Below are 21,448 nucleotides of genomic sequence, written 5' to 3'. Positions count from 1 at the left end.
AAAATGTACATTGCTAAGAGATGTCAGTTTTTTCTGCATGCTTTAAAATACATTTTTTTCTAACTTTTTACATTTTAATTAGAGCTGTTAGGTTTTATTTAACTGAACGGAGGTTTTTTAGAAGCACTTCCAAAGCATTTAATTCAAATTATGGGTACTTATTTTTTCTTCTTCTATTTTTTTCTTACCAAATCTCTGCTTCCACCCCACATTACCTCAGATGCAGATGTGCCTAGTTAAAGTCATGTGCCAGGTCTAACTTTATCTGAGAGATGAGAGTAATTAAATACAATTAAGTCATGATAAACTGGAACTAAAAATGGTTGGAACTTGACACACACACCCTTGCATTTGCACTGCATCATGTCGATTTTACCATTTGCCAGTTCATACTGCAATTTTGTCCATACTGCTCTGTGTAGTTTTTATTTATTTATTTTTAATTTACTTTATATGAAGTAAACTATTTTTTCTAGATTATAGAAAAAAAGTCATAAACTTATATGTAATTTCAACTAATTGCATAGTATTTTTGATTCTTTTATTAATCACACTCTATTTTGATAGAGTGCATTTGGGTCAGTCAGTTATGAAATGGAAGCAACCTCCTGTTGCTAGATATAAACTAAATGAGTACCACAACCACATTTCCCTACAGTAAATTACAAGCAGATTGTAGAAAATGACTGTACTTTAAATCATGGGTTGTCGACGTACCAACTGTCTCCAAGGTGTGTATGAGTTGATGTGTGGTCAATTGACCACACATCAACTCAAAAGTAATGCTCTCACTTTATATTGGACTTTCTTTATAATAACAATTATTACTACTACAATAATTTATCATAGTTATGATAAATTTGTTGATTTATTATTACAACTTTATTTTTTTGACTATCTAAAATAGATGTTAGAAAACTGATTCACGCTTTTCTTCAAAGTACTAAAGTTGGCTGTCTGCTTCAGTACTTTTTGCTCGAGCACGACTCAACCAAAACTGGAAAAGTGGGAAAAATGTCTAACGTCCTACACGCACACACACACACACACACCCTCCCCCCCACACACACACACGCAAACACGCACACACACACACACACACACACACACACACACACACACACACACACACACACACACACACACACACACACACACGCACACACGTGCAAACATGTAATATAAAAAAAAACACAAAGACCAATACTCAAGGACACACACTCTTATAGTTCAACTTTTTTTTAATCTAAATGTTTATTTGAAATCTAATTTCATCATTGATTTAACATGGTGAAACTTAAAGTTGCTCTAAATAAACCAAGCCCAAGTACATGGATGAAACTTATGATTACAGTTTTTTTAATCTGAACCACTGACCTTTTCAAAGAGCATAACTGCATAATTTCCTCTGAACATCTGACCCATTAAATCCTTTTTAATGTCCCAATTAATTTGACACACCAGCTCTTTTCACTAGTTCAACTTGCCCATTTTATCTGCAAATGTTTTTTTCTGAAACATTTACATGAAAAAGTCACATAAAGCCAACTTTTTCCACATGAGCCACTGTCCACCTGTAAAACTGGCACATTTTACAAAATAACTATTTTCCCAATTAACATAACACTTTTGGAACATTTTTTCTGAAATACTGTCACTTTTTTTAACAACTGTCTCATTTTATCAGAAGAACTGGCACATTGAATTTGGACAGCTACTATATGGAGAAGACAATTCAAGAATTAAAAGAACATTTATATTAACATTTTAATTGATGTAATTACATGTAACTACAACCATAAGATCTTTTATCTTCTATACGCCTCTTTTCTAACAAATTGTGTAAAATTGCACATCAATTTACATGAGTAGTTGTCTCATAATAATAATAATAATAATAATAATAATAATAATAATAATAATAATTATTATTATTATTATTATTATTATTATTATTATTATTTATTTTTCTGTTGTAAATAAATAAATAAATAAATAAATAAATAAATAAATAAATAAATAAATAAATAAGCACAGAACTTTTTTTTCAGGTAAAATAACATCTTCAGTTCCACAACTGTTCTGTAGCTATTTAAAAAAGTTGGGCAAAAGAGACAGTCTCCATGATTGTCTCATGAAACTTAGCATGGATAACAAGTCGGGTCATGTGGTTTGCGGTGCAGTTCTTCTACAGTCAGCGGATGACACCCGTGCCCTGAATTTCTACCCTAACCTCCCGACCATTTGGAGTGTCATTCAGCTCCATAAAACGACACGTGAAAAGCATAAAATTCATAGAAATGACATGTGAACCATATCCTGGGTTGCATGCTATTTATACGCATTGCCTGGAAACCCCTGCTAGTGCGCACTCTGAACTTTTCACTCATTCCTCAGCCCGTGGTGTTGCCACGTTCACTCAGTCTCATGATCCACGCAGTGTTTATAGAAACACTGTTGTTGTTGAGAAGGGTGACTGCACCAGATGAGGGAGGCAGCAACATGCCCTCGCCTCCTGATGCTAACACCTGTAGCATAGTTTGCAGGTAGCATGTGCTGGCAACAGATTCTCACACTATGATAAGCTTGAGTTAAAAAAAGAGACAGTTTCACTTTGAAACCTAAAACAAGATTATATGTGAATATACTTATCTTACTACAGAAAAGCTGATTATTACTACAACTGTGTTTCCAACAAAATGTACCATGCTAAGTGACTCATTTACAGGTGTTGACTGAGTTGACTGAAACTCACGCCGATGTTTGACTAGAAACCCAGCAACAACAACTTTTACCAGAGTTCTCTAAAGTCTCAAAGCTTTCTTTCTGAACAGTTTCGTCCTTTACTAATTTCACACTTATGAGACATGACTATTTGCTCTTTTTTGTTCTTATGCATTTTACCAGTAAATGCCCAGAATGCGATGACTATTCCCCAAACAGTCGACTTCCAGCTCTGGGACATGTCTTTGTGAACTGTCTGATACTCTGTTCATGCTGAATTTCACTAACCACATCTTTAATCACAGCCAGCCTCGGGCTTTGAAGGCAGACATCTGGGTCAGACCAGAGGCCAATCAGCCGAAAAGAAAGAGACGATAGTTAAAAACTTTAAAAAGAAAAAAAAGAAATGAAATGAAGAGAAACCCAAAGAGAAAAAGCAAGTCGTTCCTTGTGCTGCTCGAACCCACTGGATCAGCTTTGAGTTGACCTTTGACCTCCCAGCTGGACCAAAAAAACCAGTCTTTTGGACACACACTTCCCCTTTTTCTTCGCTCAGCGGATCACATGACTCTCCGGAGCCGACCATGCCAAGCCACGTGATGCTGCTGCAGATGTGAGGACAAGAGGGGAGGTGGGAAGGAGAGGTGGGGTGGGGGGTTGTGAACTTATATAAAAAGGGGGGAAAAAAAGAAGTTTTTAGTGAAAGATTGGAAGGCGAACAAGGGCTCTGAGATGACACGGAGAACAAGCGATCGCGTCAGTAGACAGCTAGAAGGGGGCCAAAGGGGGGTCACAAAGCTAGCTTTGTTTCTGTTCTGGCTGCAACATTAGCAGCTGCAATCTAAAAATCGCTGAGAGAATAGAGGATGGATGGCCAACGCTGTGGAGGGGGCGAATGGCTTGGCATGGCTTGTTAAAGAGACGTCTCTGTTTGTGCCCTGAGCGCACTGTTTCATAGAATATGCATACAGGCCATAACTCATGCAGAGAAAGGAGGACCTACATGACAGATTCCAAGATGAACGCGACGCTGTGTGTCCTGTGATGTAACACCCTTTTTATGGCTGATATGCATTACAATATGAGAGCGAAGATGAAGGAGTTTACTGCTTTGGCATGAAGTCACATCCAAGGACGCTTTGCTGTCTGAGCTCACCAGTTTGGAGCTGCCTCAGTTATTCACCTCTGGGGTCACTGGACCTCAGTAAACCAGAGGTCAGAGTAAGTTTTCCATGCAGTCACTGTGTGTGAATGTGTGTGTGTGGCTTTGTTTTTGATAGAATGTAAGGACTATTTTTCCAACAACTACAACGCCATGAGGACTGATGTCTCCTTATGGGACCCATAAAAAAGGGTGCTGGGTTTGGTTTGGGGGTTGAGCTTAGGACTAGGGTATGGAGTAAATTTAGGTTAGGTTTAGGAGTAGGCATGTGCTGGTAATGGTTAGGTGTAGGGTAAGGGCTAAGGTTCGGCTACAGAAATGATTGATAAATGAAGGGAAGTCAATGCAAAGTCCCTTTAAAGAAAGAAATTATGTATGTGTTGACTGCATGAACAAGTTCTGTCTTTAGTACCAACAAGAACAGGAAGTTGTTGTTTCTCTTGTTGTCTAAAAACAGTAACCAGAAAAGGATCTACCATTTAATCTGTTGGTTTAAATCTTATCTTTCTTGCCACACTCTGATGATTCAGCTATTAAATTTACATCTCTCCTTCCCCTTCATCTTCTGGTGTTCCTCAAGTCTGTGTACACGGATCCCTTTTATTTAATGAAGTTAATTTCATTAAATGAAAGGAATTTAATTAATTAGGGATTCCTAATTCAATTTTCTATAAAAATAACATTTAGTAACATTTACACACAAGAAATCCCAGCTCTACCTGTCCACCATACCCACCTGCTTCCCTACACCCACGTGCCTCTCCAATTGTCTACAAAAAGTCACATAATGGTTCTCCAAAAACATTCTCAAACCTAATAGAAATATAAACAAACATCACCTCAAGTAATAAAAAATACAACTTCTAAAATTTAAGCATCTTTTCTTATTTTTGTTGACAACTGTTCACTTTCTCCTTCACCAGGAGAAAAAAACACTGTCTTCGGTGACACTGTTTTTTCATTTTACATCCACCGTAGTGCCTCCGTGAGCAATATTAAACCATATGAATATAATCTCATATTTATTGAACTCTTCTTTATCAGGGAAAGTATAACAATAATTTGTATATTTATTTATCCATCCATCCATCCATCCATCCATCCATCCATCCATCCATCCATCCATCCATCCATCCATCCATCCATCCATCCATCCATCCATCCATCCATCCATCCATCCATCCATCCATCCATCCATCCATCCATCCATCCATCCATTTTCTTCCACTTATCCGGGGTCGAGTCGCGGGGGCAGCAGCTTCAGAAGGGAGGCCCAGACTTCCCTCTCCCCAGCCTCTTCTTCCAGCTCCTCCGGGGGAATCCCAAGGCGTTCCCAGGCCAGCCGAGAGACATAGTCCCTCCAGCGTGTCCTGGGTCTTCCCCGAGGCCTCCTCCCGGTGGGACGTGCCCGGAACACCTCACCAGGGAGGCGTCCAGGAGGCATCCTTACCAGATGCCTGAGCCACCTCAACTGGCTCCTCTTGACATGGAGGAGCAGCGGCTCTACTCTGAGTCCCTCCCGGATGACCGAGCTTCTCACCATAGATGAGGGTGGGAACGTAGATCGACCGGTAAATCGAGAGCTTCGCTTTTTGGCTCAGCTCTCTCTTCACCACGACGGACCGGTACAGCGCCCGCTTCACAGTAGACGCTGCCCCAATCCGCCTGTCGATCTCCCGCTCCCTTCTTCCCTCATTCGTGAACAAGATCCCCAGATACTTAAACTCCTCCACTTGAGGCAGGACGACCCCCCTGACCCGGAGAAGGCACTCTACCCTTTTCCGGCTCAAGACCATGGCCTCGGATTTAGAGGCAGTATATTTATCAAAAGCAAAAATTTCTTCTGTCTTCTTAGAGGTTAAAGAAAGGGTACACAACACATTTTTTTACTTGTAACATCTGAAGTTAATCTGAGGAATTCATTTTTGGTCAGTCTATCAGACTTCCTTAGCATCTTCCACCAGAGCTTGGCACATTAGAAGAATGAAGAATGTTTGGTTTGAATCTAGCAGTCCTTTTGGTGAGGTTCAATAAGGCTCGACTGCCAGCAGTTGAACCTTATTTGATTGCTGCCAGTGCGGTTCTAACTGTCTCCCATCTTTTGTTGGTGTGGAAATCTCTGAACAACACGCTGCTGATTAAACTCACTCAGTCAGGAGGGTTGCAGGCTGACTAAGGCCTGTGGATGTTTTGAGAGACCCTCACTCCGACTCATGAACAAAAAAAGTTGGACATGGTGGAAAAACAGTCTTAGAGAAACATACTAAGTTAAAGTGGACACTCATTTAATGTGTGTTAAGAGGAAATCAGCATTTTACCCATGAAGAAGAGGAAAGCAAGAAGACATGGTGATCCATGTTGCTTTGATTTGGGTCGGGTCTCTCTTCCCACTGTCTGTTGTTCTGTTTTGAATATTTCTTTTCTGAGTCAGGATTCAGAACTCGGCTCCGGAAACTAGCAGCTTCCAAGGAAGCAGACGTCATCCGGACCTGATCGGAAATCAGTAAAGGATTTTGGGAGGAGGGTCTCCACGTTGCACTTGATCACCAATAAGAAGGGTGAAAACTGAATGACTGAGAAGCATTAGGAAATGCTTCTCTACCAATGTGCGACTTTTTATTGGTTTGTGTTAAATGTTTGGTTTGTAAAGTTGACACCATTATTATTCATACAGTATGTAAAGTCACACAACATACCAGAGGACATATGAGCATGTTTTATTTATGTTTTTGTGGCGCTTTTCAGGTTTATTCATTTCCATTCACTTCTCCAACACAGTGCAAGGAGATGGGCGGGCCAAGGAAAACTGAGAGATTTCATTGGACTAGCCCAATGTCCTTAAATAAAATCAACCAGTGAGACGTTGCGGTCGATGAAAATGATTTTTGATACACTTTTTTTCTGGTCATTTTAACACAGCCTGGCTCATAAATGTACAACAGCCTACCAGGCGTTGCCCTGTATGCCAGATGACCTGTCCACCATGGTCTTTCTTATCCATCCAGTCACATGCTCATGTGTCCTCTGTAGAAGTGAGGGGCTTTAGATGTCAGTTCAAGACACTCGGAATATCTAATCTCTTTCAAATCTTGCCTCAATACTAGAGGTGTGCTAATTACAGTCTTTACCTGCTGATTCCGATTTTGACATTGAAATGCTCAATAAAGCAAGAATGTCGCTGAGTTTGTAATAGTGGGGGGGACTTTTGTTAGATGCAAACATGCAGACATGACCTGATGGGCTGGTCTGTCGGTCAAACCCCTTTCATCGGACAGCAGAAGTGGACACTGGCTGATCTTTAGACCTTTGCTGAGGTAGATAAGATCGGGAGATAAGATTGGCTACATGTAAAAGCATCAGCTGATTACCGATCTCCCAAATTTCAAGAAATCGGTACCAATAAATTGGTTTGCAGATAAACTGCTACACCCCTACTTAAAACTCATCTGAATAATGTTTCATTGCTGAAACATATTCAAGTTGGACTCAAACCAGGTCTGTTCAGTCCATTCATTAGTGGTTTGTTTGGGGAGGTGTGAATGCAGACCAAAAAAATCCAACTCTGGTTCTCCTGCACACCGACATCTTGGTTGAGATGAAGTTGTGCTCGTGTTTTCAGAGGTTTTTGGTGCAGCGCTGAATGTGTTTGGTTCATCTGACACAGTCCAGCGTGAAAAAGAACCACAGCAGCTGAAAATGGAACAAATGTTGCAACTTTGGTCCTCAGTCAAACCGAGTCTACCGATCTATGAGGCGTGAAAACACACTTAGTGTGTTTACTGTTTTGATTTTTGTGTTTTTTGCTGTAATTGTACGTCGACCTTTGGGGTCTGGAAAGGTGAATGAATGAAATGTATTACTATTATTATTGTGGTTCATTTTGGCACACACACCAATACAGACAGGTTCCCACATGTGTGCGGGCAGGGCTGAACAGGGAGCGACTGTATGACACCACGGCTAGAAGCGTCGCTTCTCTGGAGCAAATCTCAAACATTTGTCCACGTTCATCAACGCTGCCAGTTTGAGGAAGATACTCTCCAAATACCGTAAGGCCAAGCATTGTCTTCTCTGCAGCTGCTGGATTCTGCAATGACTGTTGCAGATGTTTCCTGTCTAAATGTGTTTACCACACGATGGCATGCAGTCAAGAGGTTATTACGAATGGCTGAAAATGCAACACAACTGTGTAGAACAGCTCAGCAGAGTTGCGAAAAAATAACTTGGCGCTGACAGGTGTTAACGCTCTGTTTGAGAAGGAATCCGTGATGGGGGGTGTGGGGTCACCTGACACCTCTGATGGTATCTTACAGGTTGTGTTTACCCAACACAAGCAGGGAGGAGGGCATTATGAACTGATGACCTTCTTTAGGAACTGAAGTAATTGCGAGGTAATGCTTTGAATTTCTGAGTGGACTTTTTTTTTTTCATGTTTCTATTGAAGCTCACTATCCAGGGCGCCATTCTGGCACTGGGGTGGCACTCGGCAGCAAAAGTGAGCTACAGTCAGAATAAGTTTTTGTTTTATGTTTCTTGTCGAGTCTAGTCAAAAAAGTTTGTCTGAAACAATAGAGATTATTATCTGTAGACCCTGAAAAATACAAATTTGTATCAAAAGTGCGCGTGGTTGATGCCGATGGAGACTTTTTTTGTTATTCAATTAGGACAAAACTATTACAACTTTTCAAATATAGAGTGGCCTAAATCACTATTTTATTAGAGTTAGATATGCTTTATGTAAACGTAGTTTGTGTCAGCATGAGTTTTTTGGCTTTTAATGTGTAAAATTGTTAGGATTTTGATTTTCTTTGATGGGTGGGTGTGGTGTATGTGCTGGAAACTCATCCACTTCCCTTCTGTTCATAAATGCTTTCAAAGTCAAAGCCTAAAAACCATACCGGGAAGATTTATGTCTGTATTGTTGCTTTTGGTGCTGAGAACAGTTTCTATTTTTCATCGGTGGGGCAGCCGCGGTTTGGAAAAGTCGCAGCAGAATTACTTAGCGTGAACGTTGAGTTTGTTTAAGTGGATTTTCCCTTTCTGGAGACGCCGGTAGGGCCTAAAAAGCTCTTTTTGTCCGTGTTGTTTGTGTGGAAATGTCTGACGATGCATTTGTCCAAGATGCACATGTCTCACTTCATTATGACAACTCCCAAAATCTGCCCTCATGTGAACACTTGATATTTTCCCCACCTATTTTTTTTTTTATTATTTTTTTTATAACTGCTGAGGCTCAGCCAATAGTGATATTTATTTTTTACATCAGAAAAATATGTTGAAAACTGACCTTATTTAATCCACATGTCCGATCTGGCTTTAGCCTAAACAAAGATGTAGAAAGTCATGGTTGGTTAACCCATTTGATCAAATTTCCAAGCATATTTAGACAGCAGTAGATGTCTCTAAACATCTCAAGGCCGGATGGAGGAGTGGCACACAGAGCAGGCGCTGATGAAAGACAGTCCAAACAAATCCTATTTGGAGTTTGCGACAAGCCGGAGGGGACAGATGTGGAATAAAACCTTCTTATTAGATGAGAGCAAGTTGTCAAATATTTTGTGCCTGTGTGTTCAGACACATATCATTTTCAAGATGAAACATGGTAGTGGCAGCATCATGTTCTGATACAGAACAGTGAAGCTGGATAGAAGTGACTTTTCCTCAAGGACAGTCCTGGAAGATGCACTGGTGTAGAACACAAACACGAACACTCTCCATCTATTGGAACTATTTTCATTCTTACAAAGCAGAATGAAAAAATGTCTGGATGGACAGAGGTTTATTTCTATAAAAAAAAACATTTTTACTTCAACACATTCACATTGTCCTTTTTTTTTTACAACAGAGCACCGTTTAGTGTTGGTCTAACATCAAATTTCCAATCAAACACATTGAAGTTTGCGGTTGTAACATTACAAAATGAGGTCAAGTGGGATTAATACCTTAGTTAACACCTGTGGAGGACATATTCGATTGAAGAGCAGGAAATAATCTAAAAATATATAAAAGAAGGTTGATGAGTTTCCTTGATTATATAATGACGTCACCATGTGCACGTAGAAGCTTGCTTCTGGGAAGAGAAATGTTTCTCTCAACTAAATATTTTTTTCAATCAATGAAACAAACAGGATAAAAAAAACTGAAGATGACATGACATCATATCTGAGGTGAGTTCGACTGATTTTACAGAATGATCTGTTTCTTATGTTTTTATAATCCGGGACATCCTGGACGGACCCGCCTGTGTGTGCGTATGTGAGGGGGTCCGGAGGAGGGGGGGGGGTGTATCGGAGACTTCCCTCCCCCCTCCTCTCTTTTGGGGATCTCGGCTTTTAAATGCGGACATTGGCGATGCAGGGGTTAACGTGGTGACGTAGTTATCCCTGAAGCGGTGACCCGGTGAGGGCAGCGGGCAGTGCATGAGGGGGGAGGGGGGGGCTTTGATGAGCGTGGGGGGAGTAGAGAGAGGAGAGCGGAACAGAGTGCATGAGACGCTTCAGTTTAAAGACATGCCCACTCCCACTGCGTTGTGGTTCCTCCACGCAGATGAGAATATCTGGGAGGAATCTGCGTTCCCCTTCGTTCTCCTGTGTTTTCTTTCTTTCTTTCTTTTTTCTGGAGCGACGCGGGGAGGTTCCTTCACTCCAACTCATAAAGCTCGTCTGGACCGTTCTGACTCGGTGAAAGGCTGCGGGGGGAAGGACGCGCAGAAACGACGCGGACTCTTTAGCGCTTGTGCTAAATGTTTATTGCGCCTCTTTTAATTGAAGCCGCATGTGTGCCTGCGAGCAACAGAGGGGTCTCTGAAACTCTGGAAAACAGCTATATGTATGTGTGTGTGTGTGTGTGTGTGTGTGTGTGTGTGTGTGTGTGTGTGTGTGTGTGTGTGTGTGTGTGTGTAGCGGGCATTCATGGCGGCGGTGATGAATCTCTAGAAAGTTGGATAAACCGTGACCTCCAGGCGGTAATTAGGACCGATCATTTGCCAAAACAGCTGCCACTAAAAACAAATATCAATTAGATCTCCGGAGAAGGACTGATTGCTTCATTTTCATGCCATGCAGGGTCGAGGTACTCCACGAATAAAATAAAAATCGAAGGTCCTGGAGCAGCAGAGCGCTTACAGGGAGAGGTGGGAGGGTTTCCTTTAAATTGGGTCAAAAAGTGGAGGCCAAAGAAATGCTCCAGCTTCACGTGTGGAATCGCTTCAGCTCAATCACAAATGAAAGCAAAACTATAAAACGTGTGGAAGCCGCGGCCTGCACTGCAAAAAATGAACAAGTGCAGTTTTAATCCGGAATATCGTCACCTTAATATTTTTATTTATTTTTTTTTTTGCCGAAAGTGATTCCCTCCACTTCCCTAAACCATCTTTATGCAATAAAAAGGGGTGATTTTGTAAAATAAATAAATAAATCACTTGACAAAAAATGACTGCGGCCATTATTGTAGGAATGTGACATATTTGCTAAGAGTAAACATGAACAGCTTCGTCATCCGGTAGTTACAGCCACGTATCCATGCAGACCAGCAGGAGAGGCTTCTGGTCATGTGACTAGAGCTCACAACTACAACATTAGACATTTGCACCACAGCAAACACCAGATTCTACATTTTTTCTGCAGAGCAACTGGAATGTGCCCAGCTCAGCGGTAACGTCATTTCCTGATCCACACTTTCACGTCAGAACCAAATTAAACACACCTGCATTATTAGCGACCCAAATCGTCATTTGGTTGCCATGGAAAATAGTTTACAGGCCACCTTGTTAAAAGAGCTTTAAGAAGTTGTTTCAGCAACAATTTAACTGAAATTTAACTGAAAGCAGGTGATGAAATCTGACCCGATGAGGGTAATTATTTCAATGATTAATTATAATTTAACTGATTTAGCTGAATTTCTGAATTTAGCAAATTTGTACTGAGAGATGTTGATTAAATTTGTTTTATGGCTCAAATTCTGTTTTTGACAGTGTAGAAGCTGAATTACACCTTTCTTTCTCTCTTTTGGAGGGCTACACCTTCGGCATCTTCGGAAAGGGGGTGTAATGATCCATAAGCCCCCCTCCCCTGACGAAAGGAAAGGAGGGGCGGAGGGGGGGACAATGTAAATTCAAGAAAGCCTTTATAGTCTCCACGGCGACCGCGCATGTGGGAAAGATGGAGCAAAACGGAGAGTTTCTCCATCAATTTTCTAATTGTCAGCGCTGGAAAAAGAGAGAGACAGAGAGAGAGAGAGAGAGAGAGAGAGAGAGAGAGAGAGAGAGAGAGAGAGAGAGAGAGAGAGAGAGAGAATAGGAACTCGTCGCTCTGACATAAATTTGCTATTATACAGCAGCTTCACGCAGACGCACTTCCAGAGGATCCGGCGCTCTGTACACACGCGGGGAAAATCCCTGCGTGGAGAAATCCAGCGAGGAGCTCGCGCGTAAGTAAGCAGAGCGCCGTTTGAGCTCGAGCGTTTAAGATGCGCCGTTGTAGTTTGGATACATGTGGAATTTGAGCAAGATTATTTTTTTTATGGTGCAAGTTGTTCTAGAGGCGGGCTCTTATTAAATACACATTAATTATGGACAACTTTCTAGTTTCTTGTTGCAAACCTTTCATTTCAACATTTCAGGGACATTTAAGTACAAATATAGTTTGATGTTAATACAACTAAGTTTGTCAGTTGTCTGGAGGAACGTGGTCGCATGACGAATGACTCCCTTTTGTGTTACGCTGCAGGTAGAGGTCTGCCACACACACACACACACACGCGCGCGCGCACGCACACACACACACACACACACACACACACACACACACACGCACACACACGCACACACACCTTGAGGTTTTTGGTTGGCAGAAGTTGTCTGGTTTCTGACAGTGTGATGAAGTGGAATTAAAGTCAGAATGTATGGACTAAACCTCTGGATCAGAAGGTTCACTCCATGTTGTCATTGATGCACTACTAATTCTTAATCAAGTTAAGGGGGAACAAAAAGAAATTAAGTAAAATTTCACTCAGACATTTATTTATTTACATACAAATTCTATTTATATATTTAAATTTTATATATATATATAAACTGTTAAATTAATCTTTATTAATTTTCATTTTACTCCATCTAGATTGATTTTGATCAAATTTGATGAAATTGGAACATTTATTTTGCTTAAATTTATTTTAGTTATTTTTTAAAGTAATTCTATTTCAGTACATATAATTATTTCAATGTAATTTTATATCACATTTATGTGGATTTATTTTGCTTTAGTTAAGTGTAATTTAATAAATAAAATATTTCCTAATTTACTTTTTAGTGCATGCCAAACTGTTTAAAATTGCTAAACGTCAAATTAGATAAACTTGACTTCAAATTATTATATATGTAGAAAATCTTAGGCATAAGTGGAGACTGTGTTAGATTTCTCCACTCTAAAATATATTTGTTCAGATTTTTACTCCAAATAAGGGTATCTATAATGCAGCAATACTCAGTCAGGTCAAAGACTATAAAGTAATTTTTAGGTTCAGCCAAATATTTATTTATTCATTTTCCAGTTATGTACAATGAAGTGAATTAATATTTCCCATAAAACAAACCGGTCAGATTTTCTTTCCAGACTTTCTAACCTTCCTCCCGTCTTTGACGTGTCAGCTGTTACTTTGTGTAAATTTGATCAGAACAGAGAAAACGTGACAGATCTGAGTGACATTTGCTTGATTCCTGGGAAGCGTGTGATACTTCAACATATTTTAATCCAAAGTTTCAGGTTTTGTTTTCATTTGCAGCGATCACAATAAAGACACAAACCGCCCTGTTGCTACAGTCAGAAGTTTCCTAAAGTTGTTCATCCTCCAGGACTTCACTTCTCTGTGGTTTTATTGGAGGAGTTGGTTTCTCACAGAACCAAATGATCGGCTGGAGGAGGTCAGCTGACCTCCTGACCCCTCGGCCCCTCCTGTTCCTGCAGGGCTTTTTTTCCCCCCTTTTCTTTCTTTTTTTTTCTAAACACATTCCCATTCTTTTCAACACTCCTCTTTGGACCCTCGGCTCTCTGGGGTTTCTCCACTCAAGTGGGACGTATTTTAATGGATTTTTGGAGCTCTACAAGAAAAACACTGAGCTTGCTTTTCATTTCCAGCGTCCCGTCACGTCGAGCGTGCAAGCGTGGTGCATGTGCACACAGGAAGTGATGCTGACATTTTTTTGGGTGGGGGGAGATAAATCCAACCGAGTCAAGGTTGAGGTTGGGACATGGGGGCCGCCGTGGTGCTGCAGCATGTCCAGCAGTTGGTAGAATTAATCCCGTCTTTTGTGCGCGTAATATCAACACACGAGTTCACAAGTTGTCTGAATATAAACTCACATATCAGCTGTACGCAGTGAGAGCGGCGCAGCAGGGAGGCACAGTACGGCTGTTTATGTTGAAACGGTTCTGATAATTAAAGCTTCCACCTGCAAGTTCTGACGACAAGAAATACATGGTGGAGCTTTCATCAGCTTGTCTATACAAGTCCGTGGTACCTGTGTGTGTGTGTGTGTGTGTGTGTGTGTGTGTGTGTGTGTGTGTGTGTGTGTGTGTGTGTGTGTGCGTGCGCGCGCTTGTGTGTGCGTGCGTGCGTGTGTGTGTGACAGACTAATTTGTTGCCTTACGTCACCATATTCTTCTTTTGTGCCATTTTATTATTTACACATAAAAGTTATTAACCGGTTGTTTGTTGTTTCACCAGCAAACATACACTTACAGTAAAGATATATTTGGCTCGTCCAATATGGATTTCCACAGCAAAGCTTCCCAAAAAATACACTGAAGGGGTTTGGGGAAAGAGGCTAACTTTGGTTTGCGTTGCATTTGGGTTGATGACATCACAAGAGGTGCACCAATCGAGAACGGTCAGCCGGTATTCGTTAAAAACTCTGAAGGAGTGATTTGACTGAAGTGAGTGTTTGAATAAACAGAGCACCATAAATAAAAATAAGCAAACGCTGAAGAACTCTGACTTGTTGCGTCGTGTGATGTCGTCACGCAAAAGCTCGTTTTCCTGGGAGCAGACGCTGACAACGTCAAGGTAGCGAAACAAACCAGAAACAACTGTGGCATGTTGTTCCGCAGGTGACAAACTGCATGTGAAGTAAGTTTAAGTGATTTTACCAAAGCGTCTGGGGAGGCAGCTTTAAAGCTGTCCGGATATGCTGCTGGTGTGTGTTATCGCTCATTCCTGACTATTCTGTATCTCCTGACCCGTTGTGAGCCTCTCTGCCGGGATGATCCGAAATAGCTGCACAGAGAGAAAGAGAGAGAGAAAGAGAGGAAAAGGTCATGTTGTTTTTATGTCCAGTCCACTTCTGACTTCATCATCGTCTGCTCCTGTCGTCACCGAGGCCAAATTGTTGTTTGTTGCAGCTTATGTTTACAAAGGGGGAAAGGAAAGCTGTCTGAACCGTTTGTGCCATCACACAGCCAGAACGCACAGATATCTACTGCTGGTGTTGGATAGTTTAGGAGGTGTTGGGGTTGGCGGGGGTTTGGGGGGTTTCCTGATGAGACCCTCTGTTGGAAATTCTGGTCATTAAACATCTATCAGACGGTTTCTGGTGCAGGCAGGATGGCCGCCCCGCACCGAGGGCCTCCTGGGGGAGACCACTCTCCATTTGGACCTCATTTTAAGCCAATGTGTTTCCCCTTGAATCTAAATTGTGTGTGTATGTTTTTTTAAATGTGCTCCTATACATTTGAAAAAGTTTGCTCAGACCAGCTGGTCTTAGTAACAGTGAGGTAACAGTCAGTCGGATGGATCGCCCGGGAAGAGGTGATGTTGAAGCAAAGTGAGGTCAGAGTCAACAGATCCGAGTTTACTACGTCATTAACCGGCAGAATAAATCTGCCATAATAAGCTACAAGAGCTCATCTGCTAATGAAGAGCCTGGAGTTGATCTGAAATTGATGATTCCTTGAATCGTCATTATTCAAAACACAATTGTTATTATTATTATTTATTTTTTTTTTTCATCTTTGCACACATAACCAAGTCTGTTAAACTGATTTGACCAGCCTGTACCTGGTTCCTGCTGGAGACAAATGGCCACCCACTCTGACGGATGAGCAACTTCTGGCAGTTACACTTAAATTCCGAATCCCTCCAGCCCAATCCCAGTCTGCCTGGTTTTCTTTAAAAAACTTCCATGTGTTAGTTAGTTTTCAAATTTCCCTGAAATCCAATACATGCTATATTGTCACTCAGGGGAACAACTTTGTACTTTTTGAGTTGTATGTTGATGTATTATAGGTGTTCCCCCTGTTGTACATAACATCAGTTAAACATGCATAAACTAGAAATAAGTTTTATTCCATTATCTTGGCGCCCCATCCAACGCAGCACCCACATATAGCACGTACCCATTTTTTGCACCATTGTCCTCACTTCCTGCTGAAGGTTTCTGCAAGACGAATTCACAGCAAAAACACAAGTAGCTTTGGTCTAGCTTTTACTGAAAATATCGTAACACACTTGAAACAAGAAAAAACTGACATACAAGTAACTTTTCAGCAAGATATCAGAACAGCTTATTTTGCTTTCTCTTATTGCAAGAGATTTTTCCCGTGTCATAAGTGAGATAGTTTGCCAGAGAAACAAGTACTTTTTCATTAGGAATTATCATTAGGCCTGAGCAGCTCTGCGCTGCGAAGGCCTATTGTAATTTCAATTATAATCTTTTCAAAAAGTGTGGAAATTAAATCCTGAAAAAAAGCTGAATAATACAGCAGAATGTATTCAAAATAACCCTGGTTATAGCTGAATTATGCCTTCTGTGATGTAATCAGAATTCTTGTTTTTAAGAACGGCAATTTTTGACTTGACTGAGCGAACGTGCTACATCAAAACAGCAAAACAAATGGAAAAACTAACTGTGTCCGTGGCATGCCATTCTGTGGGTGGCAGGCCACATCCAAAGTGAAGTACAGAGCAGTCCGGCTGGTAGCTTTAAAACAACCACACCAACAATAGCAGAGATGGGAAGAAACTGCCCGGTGTCTGGCCGGGGTATGGCTGGGAGGCGGCCACCGACCCACCTCGTTCTGGTGCTGGAGAGGGAAGGAAGGCAGCAAAGAGGTAGAGAGAGAGAGAGGGAGGGAGAGAGAGAGGGGTGGGGAAGAGGAAGAAGTGAAATAAGGAAGCAAGGGAGGGGAAGGTGGAAAGTGTCAGTCAGGAACGCTTCATTGCTTGAGGACAATCCGCAGGATCGGTCTGTTTCAAGAGCAATCAGTCAATCCGCATTAATTACCCCCCACCCCTTTTCCACCCTTCCTCCTCCCCCCACTGGCACACGGACGAGAAGGAGGCTGAGGAGGAGGAGGTGGGGTTGGTGGGTGGAGGGGGTGTCGTGTTATGCTTTCTCTCCCTCTCTCTCATCCACACACCCATCCCCCACCTTTTTTCCTGCTTCTTTTAGGTGAAAAGGAACCAATAAAAATCAAGCAACAAAAGCCTTTTTCTTGTCACTAAATAAATTAAATGCAGATTTCTGTTTTAAGTGGCAGTCCCCCTCCTCCATCCCCCCTACACCCTTCCACTTTCTCTTCACCCTTCCTCTTTTGTGAGCTGCGGAACAGGATTCTTTATTGTCCCCCCGGTCATTAGTGCTGTGGACAACACTGTTATAGGGGGAGAGAACTGGGAAAGCGAGTCATTTTATAATAAATGTAGTCCACGTTTCACTGGTGTGGGCTGATGGGTCAGTCAGGATATCCCCAACAGTGGCTCCTGCTGGAATTATTCTATATTTTTTATTTATTTTTATTTTTTTGTTTTTTAACATAAAAATACACATTGTTTTGAAACAATATAAGATTTTTTCAAGAAAGAAAAAAAAAAACAACAACTAAAACGCCCGGGAAGTTCCATCAATGACTGAACAAATTCAGGCCCGTTTAAACAGAGACGTGTTTGTGTCACTGAAAATGATGTGGAAAAAATGAACTATTACAGTGTGTCAGTGCTCTGTTTACCTTTTAAAACATTGCCTTTGCAAACTGTGGAAGGTTTTGCAGATACATGCTACAAACAGGATGTGTGTGTGTGCATGTGTGTGTGCGTGTGTGTGTGTGTGTGTGAGAGAGAGAGAGATGGCAGAAAAGAAACTTGGACATGCAGGCCGCTACAACAGCATAGCAAATATCCTCTAGTTTTGTCCTTATTTGATTTTAATGGTATCAATTAACTCTCCTGCATTCAGTTTTATAAGCTGTAGATGAGCTGGAGCCCAGCTTGTACTGGGGGGCCCAGGGGGGCGGGGGAGAGGGTGGGGGGGGGGGGGCAGCGCTGCAGAGAGTCTGTATTTTAATGTAAATGGACGTAAGCTGGAACAGGCCGGGTGTGTGCTTTATGAGGTGCATGCTCCGTGTTGTCAGTTCTGGACAAGTTCAGCTAAAAAAGCAGGCAGACGGCGGGATCTGCTCTAAAGCTGCGCTGTTAAAACAAACCGGCGGAGGGAAAAAATAAACCGGTGAAAGAATTAGCAAACATTTTATTTGGGTAGAAAGTGGTTTCGTTGTTGTTGTTGTTGTTGTTGTTGTTGTTGTTGTTGTTGTTGTTGTTGTGGCTCAACAGATAAATGACAAAAATAAAATTCCAAAATTCACTTTTTTTAAAATTTCTTTTAGAAAATGTTATTTTGTCTTATTTATATTCTGAGATAAATAAACCAACCAGCTTCTAACTGCGCTGTCTGTTGACACAAAGCTTGGTAAATTTACTATGACGGAGTGTAAAATCTAATGTATGAACTCAGCATTCAGTTTGTCATCTTGGTGGATTAACTGCACCAGATTTTACATGGTGACAAAATTTATATCAAGTTTGACTTCCGTGTTAGTGCTGCTGCTTAATAGTTTTAGCTTGATGAGGACCTGAATTATTGTTCCAGCACAGAAACCGTTAGCTCCAGCTCTGCTTGTGACACTTCATAACTTTTATTAAGTTGATACTAATATATAGAAACACGTCAGCCTGATTGTTCTCTGCTGTAAACCGCCAACTGAAAAATATCTTTAGTTAAATTCAGGATTTTGTTTTTGAGGAAAGCTAACATGTTAGAGTGTAAACATTTTTAAAATACTTCTTTTAAATAAATGTGTATAATTAAAACTTAATTAAGCAAATGTGCTAAAATGTATCACTTCCTCCCCCCCAAACTCCTTCTTATAGTGGCTTATTACTTTTTCTGCAATGCAGCTACATTGTTAGAAATACATATAAAATCAAACACACCAGAGCTCTAGTCAACTACTATTATTCTATTAAGCTACAATTGGGGGGGAGAGTCATTTTAGGCTATCACTAAAGTTCAGGTCGTGAACCGTTATAAGCCATTTATCATTTAGTTTATTATTCCAACTCACCGACTATTTAAGCTCCCGTGTGGCCTAAACTCGGATATTTCCACTTATTGAATCACCAGCAATAAAAAAAGAGGTAGAAAGAACAAAAAAAATAAATAAAAATTTTATTTTCTTCGCGAGCGCACGTGAGCGTTAGGACGCGGATTTAAATTTCTGTATTTTCGGCATTAAAGATAGAAATCTTACTATTTTCCCGGCCGTCTCCCTTTACCGACAACAAAAACAACAGAAATACTTTTCTTCCTCTATTTGTTGGAGGGGGTGAAAAAAATCCCCTTAATTCTCGGCAGAGCCATCGCTGTTTTCCTGTTTTTCCTCCACTCTCTGGAGTTGTTTCTGCTGTGTTGCGCGGATCTAGCCTCCACGTTTAATACAACGTGTAATTTCCCCCCTTTTTCTGCCGTCTTCCCTTTGATTTAGTCACTCTTGACTCTCCTTTTGCTCTGGGGCCAACGGGGTTCGCCGTGCGGAGGGAGGTGGAGGGCGCCTTGAAACCGCCCCTCCTTATCTCCTTTCATCGTTCGGCGCTGGGGGCGCCTTGAAACCGCAGGGGCAGTAATTGCTTTTTTCAGGCAGCCCAGTGCGGACTGGCCAACAGCCAATCAGAGCCTTGTTTACACTCGTTGATTGACAGCTTGCTGGCAACTCGCCAGCCAATGAGGAGTCTCGCTGGGCCGAACAACCCCGGAGTTTTAACCCTTTGCCTGGACGGATATAAACAAAAAAAGCTGCACGGGAATATTAGCCCGTAGCAGCTCATATATTTCGACATGGAAGCACACACATAAGCCCATATCCTTCCACTTTTAATTGGCTAAATTAGTGAACCATGCGCTGGGCTAACCCGGAGGACAGTAACGCTTTCAAATTATGCACTGATTCAATTTGTCCTGTGTGACTGTGTGTGTATGTGTGTGTGAAAGAGAGCGAGCGCGAGAGAAGGGTGGGGGGAACAAGAGACAGGTAAATATATGGAATTTAAATGTACAGTTGTCTATTTTTTGGCCTTCTGCGTGTAACACATAAAACTCCAAAACATGTGGCTTCATTAAGCCACATGTTTTGTTTGGGATTAAAATTTTGGGGTGCCTCCAAAAAGTTTTCAGAGAAGAGAGGGCAAAGCGAAATTAAAAGCTGTAACAGAATTCCCAATTAAATTAATTAAAAGTATCTCACCGTGAAAGAAAACATCACGACACAAACATACGTAACTGTAAATAAACGCGTGTAACCATTTTTTAAAATAAGTAAACATGTTATACATTGAATCTAGATTTCTCCTCTGTTAACTTCCCTTTTAGAAAATAAAGAAATATGAATATAAGAGGCCTGAAAGCAGCAAATTGAGTTGCTCACCACATGTTTCAACTTTAATACACTTAAATTGCATCATTTGCTCCAAATGCCCATGTGATTGTAGTCACAAGCATTACAAGCATTGCAGGTCATAAAATAGTCTTATTTAATAATAAAAAGGCTGCAGAAGAAAACGTCCGGCCAATACGCTGATAAAACAAACTGGCCAAATATAAACAATACAACTGATGGAAGCTCTTGCATACACTTTCTTTTGGTTAATCTCAATCAGCGGTTATGGTTAGAAATTATGTAAGATTAAAAGCTTTATGTTGACAATTTTGTTAAATTCCTTCCAGTTTTTGAAATGTACTCACTCAAATGGAAACAATTGAAATTTTAACGAATGTTCGCATGTTTTATTTTTTTATTACTTGGTTTTTGATTATAATATAAAATTCTATTGGCATAATTAGAAACTTTTAAATTATTTTCTAATGAGCTTCCATATAAACCGTTTCCCTGACAACAAGAGCTTGGATGGAAAGTATATCTTCCAGTTGTTTCGGACATTTCAAGACACATTACATGAGGAAATGGCGTCCAATGCGGGTTAAGTGAGTTTTGGTTTCAGGTTGGAACATCAGTGCTGTTGTTTGTTTAGGTAATTAACAATGTAAGCCTGTAACAATGTCTATTCGTTGTACATGTTTAAGCTAATATATGTTACAGTTTACTACGCCTGCTTCCGGTTTACTGCTCTGCAACCTCAAATTTTCAACATAATTATGAATTCCTACATTAGGTAACATTCCTGTTGTACTTCAAATTGAAAAGTCTGAATATTCAACTTTTAATGGCAAAAAGAAGTACA

At 40.9% G+C, this 21,448-nt stretch overlaps 1 protein-coding gene across 4 annotated transcripts in view; it reads left to right on the top strand.

Moving 5' to 3' along the window:
- Positions 1 to 3,510: 3,510 nt before the first annotated feature.
- The window catches only part of bahcc1b (BAH domain and coiled-coil containing 1b), a 91,836-nt gene continuing 73,898 nt past the window's right edge, over positions 3,511 to 21,448 (top strand). Inside the window, exon 1 of one of the 4 annotated variants that reach the window (XM_081600168.1) lies at positions 3,511 to 3,939. Coding sequence is in view for 1 of the 4 variants with exons in the window: in XM_081600164.1 (XP_081456290.1) it covers positions 21,115 to 21,191 (77 nt within the window). In the remaining 3 variants the exon portion in view is untranslated. Of the gene's footprint in view, positions 3,940 to 12,177; positions 12,314 to 21,101; positions 21,192 to 21,222; positions 21,239 to 21,448 lie in introns of those variants that run through there. The other 3 variants (XM_081600166.1, XM_081600164.1, XM_081600167.1) reach the window with 3 other exon arrangements.

The sequence above is a fragment of the Poecilia reticulata genome, chromosome 19, assembly GCF_904066995.2.
Source record: "Poecilia reticulata chromosome 19, P_reticulata-male-v2, whole genome shotgun sequence".
Taxonomy (NCBI): Eukaryota; Metazoa; Chordata; class Actinopteri; order Cyprinodontiformes; family Poeciliidae; genus Poecilia; species Poecilia reticulata.
This window is presented reverse-complemented; position numbering and strand designations above follow the sequence as displayed.